Genomic DNA, 19,975 nt, shown 5'->3' with positions numbered 1-19,975 from the left:
TAAAAGACGTTTACTCCTTGGAAGACAAGTTATGACCAGCCTAGATAGCATATTCAAAAACAGAGGCATTACTTTGCTGACTCAGGTCCGTCTAGTCAAGGCTATGGTTTTTCCAGTGTTGGACTGTGAAGAAGGCTGAGCACTGAAGTATTGATGCTTTTGAACTGTGGAGTTGGAGAAGACTCTTGAGAGTCCCTTGGACTGCAAGGAGATCCAGCCAGTCCATTCTGAAGGAGATCAGCCCTGGGATTTCTTTGGAAGGAATGATGCTAAAGCTGAAACTCCAGTACTTTGGCCACCTCATGCGAAGAGTTGACTCATTGGAAAAGACTCTGATGCTGGGAGTGATTGGGGGCAGGAGAAGAAGGGGGCGACTGAGGATGAGATGGCTGGATGGCATCACTGACTCAATGGACGTGAGTCTGAGTGAACTCCAGGAGTTGGTGATGGACAGGGAGGCCTGGCGTGCTGCAGTTCATGGGGGGGCAAAGAGTCGGACACGACTGAGTGACTGAACTGAACTGAACTGAACGTTGTGATCCACACAATCAAAGGCTTCGGCATAGTCAGTAAAGCAGAAATAGATGTTTTTCTGGAACTCTCTTGCTTTTTCCATGATCCAGCAGATGTTGGCAGTTTGATCTCTGGTTCCTCTGCCTTTTCTAAAACCAGCTTGAACATCAGGAAGTTCACCATTCATGTATTGCTGAAGCCTGGCTTGGAGAATTTTGAGCATTACTTTAGTAGCATGTGAGATGAGTGCAATTGTGTGGTAATTTGAGCATTCTTTGGCATTGCCTTTCTTTGGGATTGGAATGAAAACTGACCTTTTCCAGTCCTGTGGCCACTTCTGAGTTTTCCAAATTTGCTGGCATATTGAGTGCAGCACTTTCACAGCATCATCTTCCAGGATTTGAAATAGCTCAACTGCAATTCCATCACCTCCACTTGCTTTGTTCATAGTGATGCTTTCTAAGGCCCACTTCACTTCACATTCCAGGATGTCTGGCTCTAGATGAGTATTCACACCATCGTGATTATCTGGTTCGTGAAGATCTTTTTTGTACAGTTCTTCTGTGTATTCTTGCCACGTCTTCTTAATATCTTCTGCTTCTGTTAGGTCCATACCATTTCTGTCCTTGATCCAGCCCATCTTTGCATGAAATGTTCCCTTGGTATCTCTAATTTTCTTGAAGAAATCTCTAGTCTTTCCCATTCTGTTGTTTTCCTCTATTTCTTTGCATTGATCACTGAAGAAGGCTTTCTTATCTCTTCTTGCTATTCTTTGGAACTCTGCATTCAGATGCTTATATCTTTCCTGTTCTCCTTTGCTTTTCACTTCTCTTCTTTTCACAGCTATTTCTAAGGCCTCCTCAGACAGCAGTTTTGCTTTTTTGCGTTTCTTTTCCATGGGGATGGTCTTGATTCCTGTCTCCTGTACAGTGTCACGAACCTCATTCCATAGTTCATCAGGCAGTCTATCTATCAGATCTCGTCCCTTAAATATATTTCTCAATTCCACTGTATAACCATAAGGGATTTGATTTAGGTCATACCTGAATGGTCTTCCAGTTTTCCCTATTTTCTTCAATTTGAGTCTGAATTTGGTAATAAGGAGTTCATGATCTGAGCCACAGTCAGCTCCTGGTCTTGTTTTTATTGACTGTATAGAGCATCTCCATCTTTGGCTGCATAGAATATAATCAGTCTGATTTTGGTGTTGACCATCTGGTGATGTCCATGTGTAGAGACTTCTCTTGTGTTGTTGGAAGAGGGTGTTTGCTATGACCAGTGCATTTTTTTGGCAAAACTCTATTAGTCCTTGCCCTGCTTCCTTCCGCATTCCAAGGCCAAATTTGCCTGTTACTCCAGGTGTTTCTTGACTTCCTACTTTTGCATTCCAGTCCCCTATAATGAAAAGGACATCTTGTCGGGGTTTAGCCTCAGCTGAGTCCAGGGATATCCTGAGTATTGGCGACGTCGGCGAATGAAGAAAGATAGAGATAGAGATAAGGAAAGAATGACACGGGGTGACCAAACTTCAGTGAGCGAGGCCCTTTTTACTTTATTTTCCTCGGAGCCTTTATACTCTTGAGTTGTACATACAGCAATGTGAAAAATGCAGAGTCAACATTCCATCAGTAATAACTTTTATCAGTATCAGGTTCCTTCTTATAAGAGTCTTATTTTTTGTACATCATCTTCTGTTCTGGAGGCTTGTTGATATTTCATGACCTCTTTTTGATAAATGTTGGTCAGCCAGAACAATAATCTTCCCTTAAAGAGTTTCTTCTTAAATTCTTAGCCTGCGTCACCCTTAAAGTACAGAGTTACATTTTTATGGAGCAAAGATTCAGTGGGTTACAGCAAAGAAAGAACTTATTAACTCAATGTCTAATGTTGCTAATGCTAAAGCTACTGCTTGTTATTTCTATATCTTAACTATATGCACTCCTAGGAACAAAATGGATAAGGGATGTGAGAACTTGGCAGCAAGCATAGGCTCAACAATGTTGCAAGAGTCTGGATAAACCTGCCAAGTAAGCTAGAATGCTAACAGAGTTTGAAACACTCCTTTCATGCCCAGGAGATTTATTAACTAAAGCCCTAAGTTAACTCATACCAGAGAAGGGTGGTCGGGGTACAGCCCCCTGCTAATGTCAGAAGAGCTGGTGAAAGACATAAAATAGTAAGACAGACAGATTCTGGTTTGGGGGTAGATGCTCGAGCAGGTCCAGGGGGTCCGTCGAGTCCTGAGGCCTTGCTTATCAGGACTCTTCCACATGACCTTGTCTTGGGTGGGATGGCCCAGGGAGTCCCTCGAGTCCTGCATGACCTTGTCATGGGTGGGATCTCCTGCGCTGGCTCCCAGCAACATCTTTTTCCAGTGTTAGTTCTAAAAGGTCTTGTAGGTCTTCATAGAACCGTTCAACTTCAGCTTCTTCAGCGTTACTGGTTGGCGCATAGACTTGGATTACCATGATATTGAATGGTTTGCCTTGGAAACGAACAGCTGCTAAGCTGCTAAGTCACTTCAGTCGTGTCTGACTCTGTGCAACCCCGTAGAGGGCAGCCCACCAGGCTCCCCCATCCCTGGGATTCTCCAGGCAAGAACACTGGAGTGGGTTGCCATTTCCTTCTCCAACGCATGAAAGTGAAAAGTGAAAGTGAAGTTACTCAGTCATGTCCGACTCTTAGCGACCCCATGGACTGCAGCCTACCAGGCTCCTCCATCCATGGGATTTTCCAGGCAAGAGTACTGGAGTGGGGTGCCATTGCCTTCTCCGGAAACAAACAGCAGTGGAGAACAAATCAGTGTTTGCCAGAGGTTGAGGTGATGAGAGGACATCAAAAGACAGCATGAGGGAGTTTTTGGAGGTGATGTACCTTTTCTGTATCCTGATGGTAGTGATGGGCTATCCAGTCGTTTAACTTTCTAGAACTGTACACCAAAAGGAACAGTGAATTTTACTGTATGATAGTGTTAAAAAATATTTAGGTATAAAAATATTTGTACATAAATATTTGTGTATAAAAACATAATATTTATGTATAAAAGATTTAGTGAAAGAAAAATATGTGCTCTAACAACAACAACAACGATAAAAGACTAAGCAGGAATAAACTTTAAAAAAGCAATGTGCAGGCCCTATATGAAGAAAACTTCAGGGCATTTTTAAAGTCACACAGGAGGTTTTTAACATTCGGAAAAACTTACAACATTCTTTGAAAGACTCAACATCATAAAGATGTGAAGTCTTATCAAGTTAATCTATAGCATTAATATTCCAATAAAAAATGCCAACAGTATTTTGTTAATATTTTTGTCTAGGGGTGTGTTTCTAGGCAAGATGATTCTAACAAAATATGGAAAATAAGACAAATTGCCAGAAAAACTGTCTTCAGAAAATGTAATAAGCTATAGCATATCTTAGTAGTAGTAGTACTAGTAGTAGTAATTCTGTAGTTTATTAACAGAAAACCTCAAGTATTTGAACACAATGGTGAATCACTTGACAGACAGACCAAAGGAACAGCAATTTAACTAATCATTAGAATTCAGTAAAATGGCATTTCAAATCTGTGATGAAAAGATAAATTATTCAATAAATAATACTGGGACAACTGGGTATCCATCAAGAAAAAAGTAAAATGAAATTGATTCAAACCTGTGTCTGTCTGTTGATATAAACCAGAATATATTCCAAATGGATCAAATGCTTAATTTTAAATTAAGTTAAGCCTTAAAAATATTAGAGAAAAACATGGTTTAATTTATTTACAACCTTGGATGGGGAAGATCTTTATACTTCAAAATTCTGAAGCCATAAAGATAAAATTTGATACATATTTGATATAAATTTCATTTATAAAAGTCAAAAGTCTGCAATGGAAAAATACCAAAATAAAAATAAACATTAGAACCTGGGGAAAACATTGCATCTCAGACACCAACAAACAAATTCTATAATATAAAAAAGAGCATACAAAAGCAAGAAGAAAAACACCAATAGTGCAATAGAAGAGTATACCAAGGCTATGACTAAATAAATACAAATGATTCTTAAATAAATGAAAAGCTCAATCTTAAAGATAAGAAAAATGTTAATTAAAATATTTGTCATATATCAAATTGATAAAACTGTAAAACTTTGGTGGCATTTTCAACTGTCAAAGCTGTAAGAAAACAAGTACTCTCTTGTGTTGCTGATGGAAATAAAAGCCCCATTGTGGAATGTAGGTTAGCAGCTGTCTATCAAATTTACAGATTTATTATCTCTTTGACAAATGTATTGTCTCTTCTCAGCAATTCAACTTTTGGGAACTTATCCTGCATATTCACTGGCACACATATAACCTGACATATATGTAGAGTCATTAGTTGCAGTAATATTTGAAACAGCAAAAAATTAGAAACATCAACTGAAAATATCAGTGTGAACTCTTGTTTAACGTAAGAAATATACAAATGAATAGTTGTAGAGTTCAGTGTAAACATATATTCATAAACTTATCAGCTCTATTCACAAAGAGGGCCAAAAAGCAATGATATCCAATAGCAGTGAGCATAGCACTCAGGACTCAGGCCTTGGTTTATAATTTCATTCTCAGATGAAAGGAACCAGGGCTTCTTAGAAAAATGGCTGATTGTAGACCTAGAGCAGGGAGCATAAAAGGTGAGCATGGGGCATCTTGTAGTGGCCAGAAAAAAGTACTTAAAAATAAGAATGATGGGAGTATGCCAAAAGAATAGAGAAGCCAACTGAAAAAGCTCCCAGTATCCACAGAACAAATTGAACAAGATGGCATAGTATTGAATTATAATCCAAATATGAAATTAACTTCCATGAATCCATGCTGATGAAAATTAATGATTGAATAAATAATTTGAATAAATGAATTAATGCTTGAATAAATAATTAACTACCTGCAAATGGCCATGGGATAACATGGCTTTGGCAACCTGAAGTGGTGTTGGTGGCCTGGGAAGTGGCTTCACAAAGATCACCCCAGAGACGGAGACGGGAGTAGGGTAGTAACAGATTGGCCCCAGGATGACCACCAGCAGTGGAGAGGCGTGGGTACTGTTCACTCCAAGGTGGCTGATTGGCTCCAGAGTAGACAGTGGCTCCACAGCAGACAGCAGCTCCTGGGTGGCATATCAGCTCCACTGGTAGACAGCGGCTCCTGGGCGGTGCATCAGCTCCATGGTGGACAGTGGCTGCTGGGCAGCAGGTTGACTCCAAGTGACCAGTGGCAGCCATGAAGCTGGGCTGCCCTCTGCTCCTGGGAATCCTTCAACATTGGCTCCAGCCTTCCTCTGACCCACTTACCAGCCATTCCAGTGTCGCCTTTGCCTCGATCCCCTGACTGCACATTGACTGACACTGGATGGCCAGTGATGGTTTAAACGCTCAAGGAGGACTAACAGTGGGACAGCAGGATAGCCAGGGCACCATGCATGTAATCCAGCTACCTTGAGCAGCTGAAGGGCATGTCCCTGCTAGTTAGGGCCTGACAAAACATGGTCCACTGGAGAAGGGAATGACAGACCACTTGAGTATTCTTGCCTTGAGAACCCCATGAGCAGTATGAAAAGGCAAAAACATATAACACTGAAAGATGAACCTCCCAGGTTGGTGGGTGTCCAGTATACTACTGGGGAAGAGCAGAGAAATAGCTACAGAAAGAATGAAGAGGCTGGGACATAGCCAAAAGGATGCCCAGTAGTGTTTGTATCTAGGGGTAAAAGTGAAATCCAGTGCTGTAAAGAAAAACATTGCATAGTAACCTGGAATGTTAAATCCATGAATCAAGGTAAATTGGATGTGGTCAAACAGGAGATGGCAAGAGTGAACATGGACATTTTAGGAATTAGTGAATGAAAATAGATGGGATGGGCAAATTTAATTCAGATGACCATTATATCTACTACTGTGGGCAAGAATTCCTTAGAAAGGATGGAATAGGCCTCATAGGTAACAAAAGAGTTTAAAATGCAGTAGTTGGGTGCAATCTCAAAAATGACAGGATGATCTCAGTTCGTTTCCAAGGCAAACCATTCAGCCACACAGTAATCCAAATCTGTGCTGCAACCAGTAATGCTGAAGAAGCTAAAGTTGAACTGTTATTTATGAAGACCTACAAGACCTCCTAGATCTAACACACACAAAAGATGTCCTTTTCATCACAGGGGACTGGAATACAAAAGTAGGAAACCAGGAGTTACCTGGAATAACAGGCAAGTTTGGCCTTGGAGTACAAAATGAATCAGGGCAAAGACTAACAGTTTTGCCAAGAGAACATACTGTTCACAGCAAATACTCTCTTCCAACAACACAAGATACAACTCTACACATGGACATCACCAGATGGAAAGTACTGAAATCAGATTGATTACATTCTATGCATCCTAAGACAGAAAACCTCTATACAGTCAGCAAAAACAAAATCTGGAGCTGACTGTGTCTAGATTATCAGCTCCTTATTGCAAAATTTAGGCTTAAATTGAAGAAAATAGGGAAAACCACTAGGCCATTCGGGTAGGACCTAAATGAATCCCTTATGATTATACAGTGGAAGTGACAAATAGAAACAAAGGACTACATCTGATAGAGAGTCACTGAAGAACTATGAACGGAGGTTCATAACATTGTACCGGAGGTGCTGACCAAAAACAATGTAATGCTAAACCAAAAGAAATGCAGTAAGGCAAAGTGGTTGTCTGAGGAGTCCTTACAAATAGCTGAGAAAAGAAGAGAAGCAAAAGGCAAAGGAGAAAGGGAAAGATATTCCAAATTGAATGCAGAGTTCCAGAGAACAGCAAGGAGAGTTAAGAAAGCCTTCTTAAGTCAACAATGCAAAGAAATAGAGGAAAAAAGCAGAATGGGAAAGACTAGAGATCTCTTTAAGAAAATTGGAGATACCAAGGGAATCTTTCATGCAAAGATAGGCACAATAAAGGACAAAAATGGCAAGGACCTAGCAGAAGCAGAAAGGATTAAGAAAAGGTGGCAAGAATACACAGCAGAACTCTACAAAAAAGCTCTTAGTGACCCAGACAACCATGATCGTGTAATCACTCACTAGAGCTAGACATTCTGTAGTGTGAAGTCAAGTGGGTCTTAGGAAGCATTACTACAAACAAAGTTAGTGGAGGTGATGGAGTTCCAGCTGAACTATTTGAAATCCTAAAAGATGATGCTGTTAATGTGCTATACTCAGTATGCCAGTAAACTTAGAAAAAGCAGTGGCCACAGGACTGGAAAAGGTCAGTTTTCATTCCAATCACAAGGAAAGGGAATGCCAAAGAATGTTCAAATTATTATACAATTGTACTCATGTCATGTGCCAGCAAGATTATGCTCAAAATCCTTATCACTAGGTTCAACAGTACCTGAATCAAGAACTTCCAGATGTACAAGCTGGATTTAGAAAAGGCAGAGGAACCAGAGATCAAATTGCCAACATCTGCTAGATCATTGAAAAAGCAAGAGAGTTCCAGAAAAACATCTATTTCTACTTTATTGACTACACTGAAGATTTTGATTGTGGGGATCACAACAGACTATGGAAAATTCTTAAAGAGATGGGAATACCAGAACACCTGACCTGCCTCCTGAGAAATCTGTATGCAGGTCAAGAAGCAACAGTTAGAACTGGACATGGAACAACAGACTGGATCCAAATTGGGAAAGGAGTATGTCAAGGCTGTATACTGGCACCCTGCTTATTTAACTTATATGCAGAGTACAACATGCAAAATGCTGGGCTGGATGAAGCACAAGCTGGAATCAAGATTGACAGGAGAAATATCAATAACCTCAGATATGTAGATGACACCATCCTTATCAGTTCAGTTCAGTTCAGTAGCTCAGGTGTGTCCAACTCTTTGTGGCACACCAGGCCTCCCTGTCCATCACCAACTTCTGGAGTTCACTCAAACTCACGTCCATCGAGTCAGTGATGCCATCCAGCCATCTCATCCTCTGTTGTCCCCTTCTCCTCCTGCTCCCAGTCCCTCCCAGCATCAGAGTCTTTTCCAGTGAGTCAACTCTTTGCATGAGGTGGCCTAAGTACTGGAGTTTCAGCTTTAGCATCAGTCCTTCCAGAGTACACCCAGGACTGATCTCTTTTAGAATGGACTGGTTGGATCTCCTTGCAGTCCAAGGGACTCTCAAGAGTCTTCTCTACAGTTCAAAAGCATCAGTTCTTTGGCGCTCAGCTTTCTTCACAGTCCAACTCTCACATCCATACATTACTACTGGAAAAACCATAGCCTTGACTAGACGGACCTTTGCTGGCTAAGTAATGTCTCTGCTTTTGAATCTGCTATCTAGGTTGGTCATAACTATTCTTCCAAGGAGTAAGCATCTTTTAATTTCATGGCTGCAATTAACATCTGCAGTAATTTTGGAGCCCCAAAAATAAAGTCTGACACTGTTTCCACTGTTTCCCCGTCAATTTCCCATGAAGTGATGGGACCAGATGCCATGATCTTCGTTTTCTGAACGTTGAGTTTTAAGCCAACTTTTTCACTCTCTTTCACTTTCATCAAGAGGCTTTTGAGTTCCTCTTCACTTTCTGCCATAAGGGTGGTGTCATCTGCATATCTGAGGTTATTGATATTTCTCCCGGCAATCTTGATTCCAGCTTGTGCTTCATCCAGCCCAGCGTTTCTCATGATGTACTCTGCATATAAGTTAAATAGCAGAGTGACAATATACAGCCTTGACATACTCCTTTTCCTATCTGGATCCAGTCTTTTTTTCCATGTCCAGTTCTAACTGTTGCTTCCTGACATACAGGTTTCTCAAGAGGCAGGTCAGGTGGTCTGGTATTCCCATCTCTTATGGCAGAAACCAAAGAACTAAAGAGCCTCTTGATGAAAGTGAAAGAGGAGAGTGAAAAAGTTGGCTTAAAGCTCAACATTCAGAAAATGAAGATCATGGCATCTGGTCCCATCACTTCATGGGAAATAGATGGGGAAACAATGAGAGACTTTATTTTGGGGAGGTCTAAAGTCACTGCAGATGGTGATTGCAGCCATGAAATCAAAAGACACTTACTCCTTGGAAGAAGAGTTATGACCAACCTAGACAGCATATTAAAAGGCAGAGACATTACTTTGCCAACAAAAGTCCATCTAGTCAAAGCTATGGTTTTTCTAGTAGTCATGTATGGATGTGAGAGTTGGACTGTAAAGAAAGCTGAGTGCCAAAGAATTGATTCTTTTGAACTGTGGTATTGGAAAAGGCTCTTGAGAGTCCCTTGGACAGCAAGGAAATCCAACCAGTCAATCCTAAAGGAAATCAGTCCAGAATATTCATTGTAATGGCTCATACTATAGCTGAAACTACAATACTTTGGTCACCTGATGTGAAGAACTAACTCTTTGAAAAAGACCCTGATACTGGGAAAGATTGAAGGTGGAAAGAGAAGAGGATGACAGGATGAGATAGTTGGATTGCATCACTGACTTGGTGGACATTAGTTTGAGTAAACTCTGGGAGTTGGTGAAGGATAGGGAAGCCTGGTGTGCTGCAATCCATTTGGTCACAAAGAGTCAGACACAACTGAGTGACTGAACTGAACTGAAATGCAGAGTACATCATGCGGAATGCCAGGATGGATGAATCCCAAGGTGGAATCAAGATTGCAGGGAGAGATATCAACAAACTCAGATATGTAGATGATACCACTTTTAATGACAGAAAGTAGAGAGCAGCTAAAGAACCTCTTAATGAAGATGAAAGAGGAGAGTGAAAACCTGGCTTAAAACTCAGCATTCAAAAAGTGAAGATCATGACATCCTGTCCATTGCTTCACGGCAAATAGATGGGGAAAATGTAGAAACAGTGTCAGATTTCGTTTTCTTGGCCTCCAAAATCACTGCGGATGGTGACTGCAGCCATGAAATTAAAAGATGCTTGCTCCTTGGAAGAATAGCTATGACAAACCTGGACAGTATATTAAAAAGCAGAGACATCACTTTGCCAACAAAGGTCCGTAAAGTTAAAGCTATGGTTTTTCCAGTAGTTGTGTATGGATATTAAAGGGTATAAAGAAGGCTGAGTGCTGAAAAATTGGTGCTGGAGAAGACTCTTGAGAGTCCTTGGAGAACAAGGAGTTCAAACCAGTCAATCCTAAAGGAAATCAGTCGTGAATATTCATTGGAAGGAGTGATGCTGAAGCTCCAATAGTTTGTCCACCTGATGGGAAAAGCTGACTCATTGGTAAAACCCTGATGCTGGGAAAGATTGAGGGCAAGAAAAGAAGGGGATGACAGAGGATGAGATGGTTGGATGCCATCACTTTCTCCATGGACATGAGTTTGAACAAACTCCAGAAGATAATGAGGACAGAGAAGCCTGTTGTACTGCAATTCATGGGGTTGCAAAGAGTTGAGCATGACTTCGTGACTGAACAACAGCAAATAATTAACTGGGGCAAAATAGACAAATCTCCCATGTGGAAGTCCCAGTAATTTTTATAGATACCTCCTCTGGAGGAAGGCATGGCCACCCACTCCAGTATTCTTGCCTGGAAAATCCCCATGGACAGAGGAGTCTGGCGGGTTACAGTCCATGAGGTCGCAAAGTCACAGAAAGGACTGAACAACTAAGCACATCACTGCATCCTCAAGAAGTTGAACGCCTTTTCCCATTTCTTAAGAATGTTCTGCACAGCTCATTTCAAAGAGGACAGTATGGAAAGGAGGGAAAATAGTAACTTTATATAGGGAAGCCTGACAGATACAACCTCTGCAGGTCCAAATACTAACGTTATTAGTGATGAGCCATGTTAAATAGTAATGTGATGTGGGTGGCAAAACATGCATAGTAAGGTGTGTGCATGCCCAGTCACTCAGTCATGTCCAATTCCTTGCAACCCCATGGATGGTAGCTCACCTTGCTCCCCTGTCCATGGGATTCTCCAGCCAAGAATACTGGAGTGGGTTGCCATTTCCTCTTCCTAGAAATCTACCTGACCCAGGGATCAAACCCGCGTTTCCTACATCTGCATTTGTATACAGATTCTTTACCACTTGATATAGTGTGAAGAAAATGGCTCTGTAGTCTTCCTCTCCAAAACCTTTATTCCTTATCTGATCATGACAGAAGTATCAAATTTATACCAAATTTAAGTACACACTACAAAATACCTGATCAGTACTTCTTGAAACTGTGCAAGCCTTTAATAGCAAGGAACCTCTGAGAAATTGTGCAATCTCAGAAGATGAGATGAGTAAATGTAATGTGTCTGGAGGGAATCCTGGAACAGAAAAAAAAAAAAAAAGACTTGAATAAAAACTAAAGAAGTCCAAAGAGTGAACTTGAATAATAATATATCAATATTTGCTCATTAGTTGTGCCAAATGCACCATACCAATATTAACAATGAGGGAAACTGTGTATAAGCTATATGGGAACTCTGTGATATTCTTGCAACTTTCCTGTAAATCTAAAACTACTCTGAAAATACAAATTTATCTGTAGGGATTACCCTATCTCTAAATCGTAATACCATGTAGCTGTAAAAATGGAAAGAATGAGGAAGCTTTCTAGATATCATATGTTGTTACTGAGTCAAGCGAGGTGCAGAGTTGTATTCTTTTGTTTAAAAAAAGAGACAAGAATAAGTATATGTTTTTATTTACTATATATACAAAGAAGTGCTGAAATGATGTAGAAAAAACTAATAATCAAAATTTTAGGTGCAAAGGGTGTAGGAACTAGACATTTGGACAACAGGATTGGAGTAAGTCTTCTTACAGTACACCTTGACATATATTTTTTGAACCATGTGAATGTACCACTTAATCAATTTAATTGTAAAAAGAAGTATATGACATGAATAGTCTTAAGCTTTGCAGCCTGTGAACTAAGAATTTATAAACTAGAAACAGTAAAGGAAAGTAGAAAAATTTCATGAATGTCACATTCCAAATTTGACAAGAGATTTCCATTTTAAACTTTTTCCATAACTTACAACTGCATCACAAGTATTTCTTTTATGTGAAACTTTATATTGTTGATGTCAGTCCAAAAATGAATTTTTAAAACTTGAACAGGATCCATCCAAGTACTCATAAACTATGAGAGAGTGAAAGTACATGTGTAAAGGCTAACCAGAAGAAAAGCAAGGGATCTAGCTTTTTCATTCTGATAGAAAAAGAAAATCCCCTCAAACCTTTCAACCTGAAAAGGTTCTAACTACCATCAGGAGAGAATGTAATCTTAGCCAGGTGCCAGAGAAATAGGTAAAGTATGTTTATACTTAAACTAAAAGGTGGTAGAGTCCTGAGTGCATAGTGAGCACTCCAATCCCATTCTGCAACATCGTCATAGAAAAAGCACTGAATCTGTGCTCTGAACTGTAGCATGGTCAATGGTTGCTAATAAAATTCTAGTGTGAAAACTGCATTTTATACTGACTCACTTATAATCTGTCCCTTGTCTCAGATTCTGCTGCATTATCTATGAGACATTCTGCAGAAAACCCACCTGGAGTCAAAGTAGATCAAAATAAAGGATTATGGAACATAAGATTTGTACAATTATCTTTTGTGAAGTCGCTCAGTCGTGTCTGACTCTTTGTGACCCCATGGACTGTAGCCCACCAGACTCCTCCATCCATGGAATTTTCTAGGCAAGAGTACTGGAGTGGGTTGCCATATCCTTTTCCAATAATATACATATTGAGGTCCAGTTTTTCCAGGACCTGACCAAGCATGGGATGTAGACAGTTAGATAGTATGGATATTTGGCCTCTGTCAAGGTCAATGGGCCAAGATTAATTCTCCTCTATATAACATAAATTTATTAAATATTCATAGAACACTTCTTAGTTCTATGAAGTTGAATTGTTTTTCTTCCAAATAGGAATAATAATAGTAAATATTTCATAGATTTAACTTGTGTCACTCATGGTGCCATTTGCTTTCCAAATACTGGCACTTAATTCATGCACAATCTTATGAGATAGTTCTGTTAATATTATTCTCCTTATTTTAAAAATTATAAAAATAAATAAGATTCAGAGATGACACATCTGAACTCCAGCAAGTGAGAGCCCATCCTCCTGACGATCTCAAACGTGCCTGGTTTTGGATTGAATTCTAGAAAGTGCTATCAGTTCAGTTCAGTTCAGTTCAGTCGCTTAGTCGTGTCCGAATCTTCGCGACCCCATGAATCACAGCACGCCAAGCCTCCCTGTCCATCACCAACTCCCGGAGTCTACACAAACCCATGTCCTCGAGTCAGTGATGCCATCCAGCCATCTCTCCTCTGTCGTCCCCTTCCCCTCATGCCCCCAATCCCTCCCAGCATCAGGGTCTTTTCCAATGAGTCAACTCTTCGCATGAGGTGGCCAAAGTACTGGAGCTTCAGCTTCAATATCAGTCCTTCCAATGAACACCCAGGACTGAACTCCTTTAGGATGGACTGATTGGATCTTCTTTTAGTCTAAGGGACTCTCAAGAGTCTTCTCCAAGACCGCAGTTCAAAAGCATCAATTCTTCAGTGCTCAGCTTTCTTCACCGTCCATACATGACCACTGGAAAAACCATACCCTTAAGAAGACGGACCCTTGTTGGCAAAGTAATGTCTCTGCTTTTCAGTATGCTATCTAGGTTGGTCATAACTCTCCTCCCAAGGAGTAAGTGTCTTTTAATTTCATGGCTGCAATCACCATCTGCAGTGATTTTGGAGCCCAAAAAAGTAAAGTCAGCCACTGTTTCCACTGTTTCCCCATCTATTTCCCATGAAATGATGGGACCAGATGCCATCATCTTCATTTTCTGAATGTTGAGCTTTAAGCCAACTTTTTCACTCTCCCCCTTCACTTTCATCAAGAGGCTTTTTAGTTCCTCTTCACCTTCTGCCATAAGGGTGGTGTCATCTGCATATCTGAGATTATTAATATTTCTCCTGGCAATCCTGATTCCAGCTTGTGCTTCTTCCAGGCCAGGGTTTCTCCTGATGTACTCCACATATAAGTTAAATAAGCAGGGTGACAGTATACAGCCTTGACATACTCCCTTTCCTATTTGGAACCAGTCTGTTGTTCCATGTCCAGTTCTAACTGTTGCTTCCTGACCTGCATATAGGTTTCTCAAGAGACAGGTTAGATGGTCTGCTATTCCCATCTCTTTCAGAATTTTCCACAGTTTATTGTGATCCACACAGTCAAAGGCTTTGGCATAGTCGATAAAGCAGAAATAGATGTTTTTCTGGAACTCTCTTGCTTTTCCAATGATCTAGCAGATGTTGGCAATTTGATCTCTGGTTCCTCTGCCTTTTCTAAAACCAGCTTGAACATCTGGAAGTTCATGGTTCACATATTGCTGAAGCCTGGCTTGGAGAATTTTGAGCATTACTTTACTAGCGTGTGAGATCAGTGAAATTGTTCAGTAGTTCAAGCATTCTTTGGCATTGCCTTTCTTTGGGTTGGAATAGACATATAATATATATGTATCTTTTCAGTTTACCAAGAGTTTCCTATGCATTCCTTACTCGATCTTCACAGCAGCACTATTAGTTTGAAAATTGGTATTATTCACATTTACAGATAAGCAAATGAAACTCAGATCACCTCACTAGTAAATGGCAGTTATGAATTACCAATCTAAATCTTCCAACTAATTATAAGTATATTTTGTTTTTTGATTACCCTAAATTTTCAAGGATAAATTTTATTTCTAACAGCTTTTACTATTTAATTGGTTTAATCTTATATTTTAATCACATCACTAAAAGTGATTTTTAAAAGCAAACATTTCAGTTAGATAAGTAACTTTCATATTTTTAAAGCCATTTCCTATTGAAAGACATTAGACATAAAAAATAGTTTTAAAGAGTCATTTATATTTTAAGATAAGGAAATAGCTGTTTGAATTTATTTTCGTGCTTGATAAGTATAATTATATCTAGAATTACAATCTAAATTTTTTCTCTGCATCTCTAATTAATATCATTTTATTAATGATTCAGATTTTAATCCATTCATTTCTTAGGTACTTTTATCCAACAGATTTTTCATTTCTGAAATTGCTCTATTTTCAAAAGAAGTTTGTCATGAAAAAAGAAATAATTCAATAATAATTGAGCTCCACTTAAAATGATATAGGAAAACCTAGTTATCTAGCAATAATTCTATACCTCTGACAGATATAAAACAGTATCTATAAGGAGGCTATGAGAATTAGACTAATTGTCATTCATTAAACTAGATTTTAATTGTTATATAGTTTTATGCTTCTTTTCTAATTCCTGCACATAGAATCTAGACTAAACAAATTACAAGTTGGTATTTATAGTGTCTCCCAAATTTTTAAATTCCTGTCATTTTATTAGTAATTTTGGGACCTAGCACTTACATCCCAGGAAAAGTAGCTGTGTAACCCAGAAATAAATGGGTCCAACAATCAGCCTATATTCTCATAACTTCCCAGCACTCTCCCCTTCTACCCCCCTGAAAAATCCATACACCCCATTAACAAGACGTGGAAACTTTATTAATGGTTTGGTTGGGCTTGGGAGGATGAGGTTCACATTGTTCAGCACAGTTCTCTCCTAGTCCCTCATCTAGGCCCCCAGCTGACAAGTGCCTTCCCCAAGCAATCAATCCAACCTCCTTTCTGCTAGAGCCTTTCAAATCTCCAGCTTCATGCTCTTTGGTGTCATGTCCATACACCCTTCACTTATCAGCAAAGGACAACCGAGACACTCCAGTTACCTGGATTCATCCTCAGCACACAGGGAGCCATGACTGTCTGTGTATGTGTATTTTGTATTTGCCTGCCACAAGTGAAAATATGAAAAGATGAAAGTTAATATTTATAATATACACATTGTAAAAGTTTAACTCTCAGGCTTTTGACACTTACCTACTTCTTTTTCAACTGGATGCCTTAGGAAATAGTTTTACTTTGTTGTTTGTTTGCTTTTAATAGTGAAATAATTGACTTGTTTGGTGTAATGGTGGCAAAGTGGTGCCAGTGTCACTCTTTTTGCACTGTCATCTGGCTCTCACCACCACCATCAGGCATACATTTGAGAAACAGCATATATATGTCTGCAGCTTGGAAAAGAAAAATGAAAAGTCTTGATGTTTTACATAAAAATCCATATTCCTGGCGTCTGTTGAAACTCTTCAGGCCCAAATTCCCACATGGTAACAATCAGCTAAAACTGAGTATTAGTCAACTCTGTTCATTTACATTTTCAGCTCTGTGTTCGGTTTTGCTGTCTACCATGTAGGCTTTCCTTACCAGCTGATCTAACCAACCTTTGGGTCATTTCCATCTATACTGTTAATCTAAGATCATAAAAAGATTTTCTTTTCCAGTCTAAAGTAATTTTTTGAGGTTTTTTTTCCCATCTTTAAATGGAAACAAACTCTTTAGACATTTGTATAGTGTTTATGGTAATTTACTATTGTTCGGTTTGTCACCTGCTGTTCTTTCACATAAAATGTAATTATTAGCATAAACAACAGTAGTATTACATTTGTCCTCACAAGTACTGCAATTTTTACACATTAAGGACATCTTGGTTATTTTGTTGCCAAAGCATCCATAAAATAATGCTTAAGACTTGTCTGCATTTTTTTTTTTTCAGCACTGCATATGTCCTTAGAAGACAGCATAAAATGGCTTGGAGAAGTCATGGCTGAAATAGGACCATCACACAAAAATGAAAAATGGAATATCTTTGATGTGAAACAAGCCAATGCTATTGTTGATTACTTGAAAATCAGGTAGGGACTTTATTCCGTAGCATTTGGTTTTTTATTTCAGGTTTTATAGAAAAGGTCTATTAAATAGAAACTGAATTTTAAACTAAGTTATACATTACAAAATTTATACAGTAATTAAGTGAAGTGAAGTGAAAGTCACTCTTCGTGTCTGACTCTCTGCAACCCCATGGACTACACAGTCCATGGAATTCTCCAGGCCAGAATACTGGAGTGGGTAGCCTTTCCCTTCTCCAGGGAATCTTTGTGGATCGAACCCAGGTCTCCTGCGTTGCAGGCAAATTCTTTACCAACTGAACTATCAGGGAAGCGATACAGTAATTAACCCAACCAATAATTAGATAATACTCAAATCATCCATCAGTAGATCTAGGACATTGAACATTTTGGTTAACCTTGCAACTTTAAAAAATCTTTGTGTTTGATAAGTATAATATCATTGAGATATGTAATTCTTGTCTAAGAATTTTTTCTCTGAATCACTAAGTACTACTGTTCTTATTAATAAAGTGATTTTTTCAGATTATTCAGATTTCATCACAATGAATTCTTTAGGTAGTTGATCTTGACATTAAAATTTTACATTTTACAGAGTAAAATTTATTTCCATTTAAACATTTATTTAAATGGTTTGTATTAGAAATTGAAGACATTTATGTCTGTATTTCCTCAGATTTATTATGTGCCCTGAAATATTTTGTAGTATTGACCAATTAAACTCATTGTCTTTCTGGTTGCTTTGAAAATGATGGGGATTGGAGGAAAAGTATTTTTATTACAGTGATTCTTCATTGTTGAACTAAGAAATCTGTCTTTTTATATGCTCTGTCACAAGATCTACGTGAGAGTCATGCATCTCTCTCAAGGGATATTTTTAAAGTTAGCAAATATTTAAACAAGAATTGGAAAAAAAATCTTTTTTTTGCCTAACTAAAAGTTTCTGCAGAATATCTTTGTTCCTCCATTACTATATACTGCCGTACTTTTCAACTTTAAGTTTAAAAATTCTAAAATAAATGGTGCTACATGATAGTCTAGACATGCTCGTAATTTGCTTGGCAAGGATCCTGGTTGTAGTCTGGAAGTTTTTTTAATTAATGTGTTTAATATGATAAGGTTTATATACTGGTTTCTGGCATGCATTAATAATGGTGTATGATGTATTTTTATGTAATAACATTTGATATATAATAATATGATTTCTTAACGTAACAACATAACCTCCTAATGTATGTCGCACTGAGAGCCACAGTAGTCCTCCTATCAACCAGATTAAAGGGAGATCCTGTGTGGGGAGAGGGAAGGGAATGGAAACCCAGAACTGGAAAGGAAACAGGAATAGGAGAAGGAAAGGAAAGGAAAAGGAAAACCTGTTCCCCAAGATCCTTCTGCCCATTAGAATTTGGAAATCACTAGGCAGGGGAGTTTAAACCATTCTTCTTTCCTTTCTCTCTCTGTTTGAGCCTTCTAAGTCTCTCTTGCACATTTTTCAGCTGAACACTCAGCCCAAGAGTTTTACTTTGGGCACAAGGATGGATAATTAATCACAACAGCAAAACCCAAGCACCTTCTAGATAGTGAAAGATGGCAGCTCTTTTCTTGTTCATCTCATCTCTCTGGACAAATATTCATCAACATGTTTCTTTTCATTTTATTTACATTCAGAAAATGGTTAAGAGAGGAGAGGGTGTCAGTATTAGTCATCTTTAGATCCTAACCAGTTAACTTCACAAAACAAAATTACCTAGTAATTTTGTAAACAGTAAAAAAGTAAAATTTTGTAAAAGGTAAAAAGTCTTACCTCTCCCCACCCCACCCCCCAAAGTTGGAAGTTTAGGCAAATAAGGTAAATCAGAACTAGTTTTTCTTTTTTAAAAAAATAATTTACTTACTTTTTGACTGCACTGCGTCTTTGCTTTGCACAGGGTTTCTCCAGTTGTAGTGAGTGGGGACTATGCAGCAAGCAGGGCCTACTCATTGGTGCAGTGCACAGGCTTCTCATTGCAGTGGCTTCTCTTGTGGAGCACAGAATCTAGGGTGCACAGGCTTCAGTAATTGCAGCACACAGGCCCAGCAGTTGCGTCTCACAGGCCCTAGAGCATGCAGGATACAGTCGTTGCAACGTGCAACCTGGTAGTTGCAGCTCGTGGGGTCTAGAGCACAGGCTCAGTAGTTGCAGTGGATGGATTTAGTTGCTCTGTGGCATGTGGAATCTTCCCAGACAAGGGACTGAACCCGTGTCCCCTGCATAAGCTGGTAGATTCTTACCCAGTACTCCACTAAGAAAGTTCCAGAACTAGTTTTGATGCTGTTAAATCTGTATGTTGTGATTTCAAAGAAATTACATGTTTTAAATGTCTGTGTCACATAGAATAAAAAGAGAAATGTGCTTCTCTACAACACTTGTTCACAATGTCACAAAGATCCACAAATATTAGTTTAATGGCAGGTAAATCATATAATAGTTACCGTTTTAATGACTACAGAGAAATTTTCTAAATATAAAGTTAACTCATGTATAAAAAATATAACCATGTTTCATTTTAGCCTGATAATTAAGTTTAATCAACCAGCGATAGCCCTAGTCAATTTTGGGAGAGTGCTTTTTATAACATGACTTATTGCACATGAAACTTAACTGACAATAAAACTGAAATTTCATTTGATGCTCTTAATAAGTCTGCACCGTATACTCTATCAATATAAGGCATTTATG

The 19,975-nt window shown here is 38.9% G+C and overlaps 1 protein-coding gene across 1 annotated transcript in view; it reads left to right on the top strand.

Moving 5' to 3' along the window:
• Nucleotides 1-19,975, top strand: part of CABCOCO1 (ciliary associated calcium binding coiled-coil 1) — a 168,428-nt gene that overhangs the window by 45,140 nt on the left and 103,313 nt on the right. Inside the window, exon 4 of the mRNA XM_052639771.1 lies at nt 17,124-17,262. Coding sequence (XP_052495731.1) covers nt 17,124-17,262 — 139 coding nt within the window. The remainder of the gene's footprint in view (nt 1-17,123; nt 17,263-19,975) is intronic.

The sequence above is a fragment of the Budorcas taxicolor genome, chromosome 5 (genome assembly GCF_023091745.1).
Source record: "Budorcas taxicolor isolate Tak-1 chromosome 5, Takin1.1, whole genome shotgun sequence".
NCBI lineage: Eukaryota > Metazoa > Chordata > Mammalia > Artiodactyla > Bovidae > Budorcas > Budorcas taxicolor.
The sequence above is the reverse complement of the archived record's forward strand: the minus strand, read 5'-3'. Positions and strand labels throughout refer to the sequence as shown.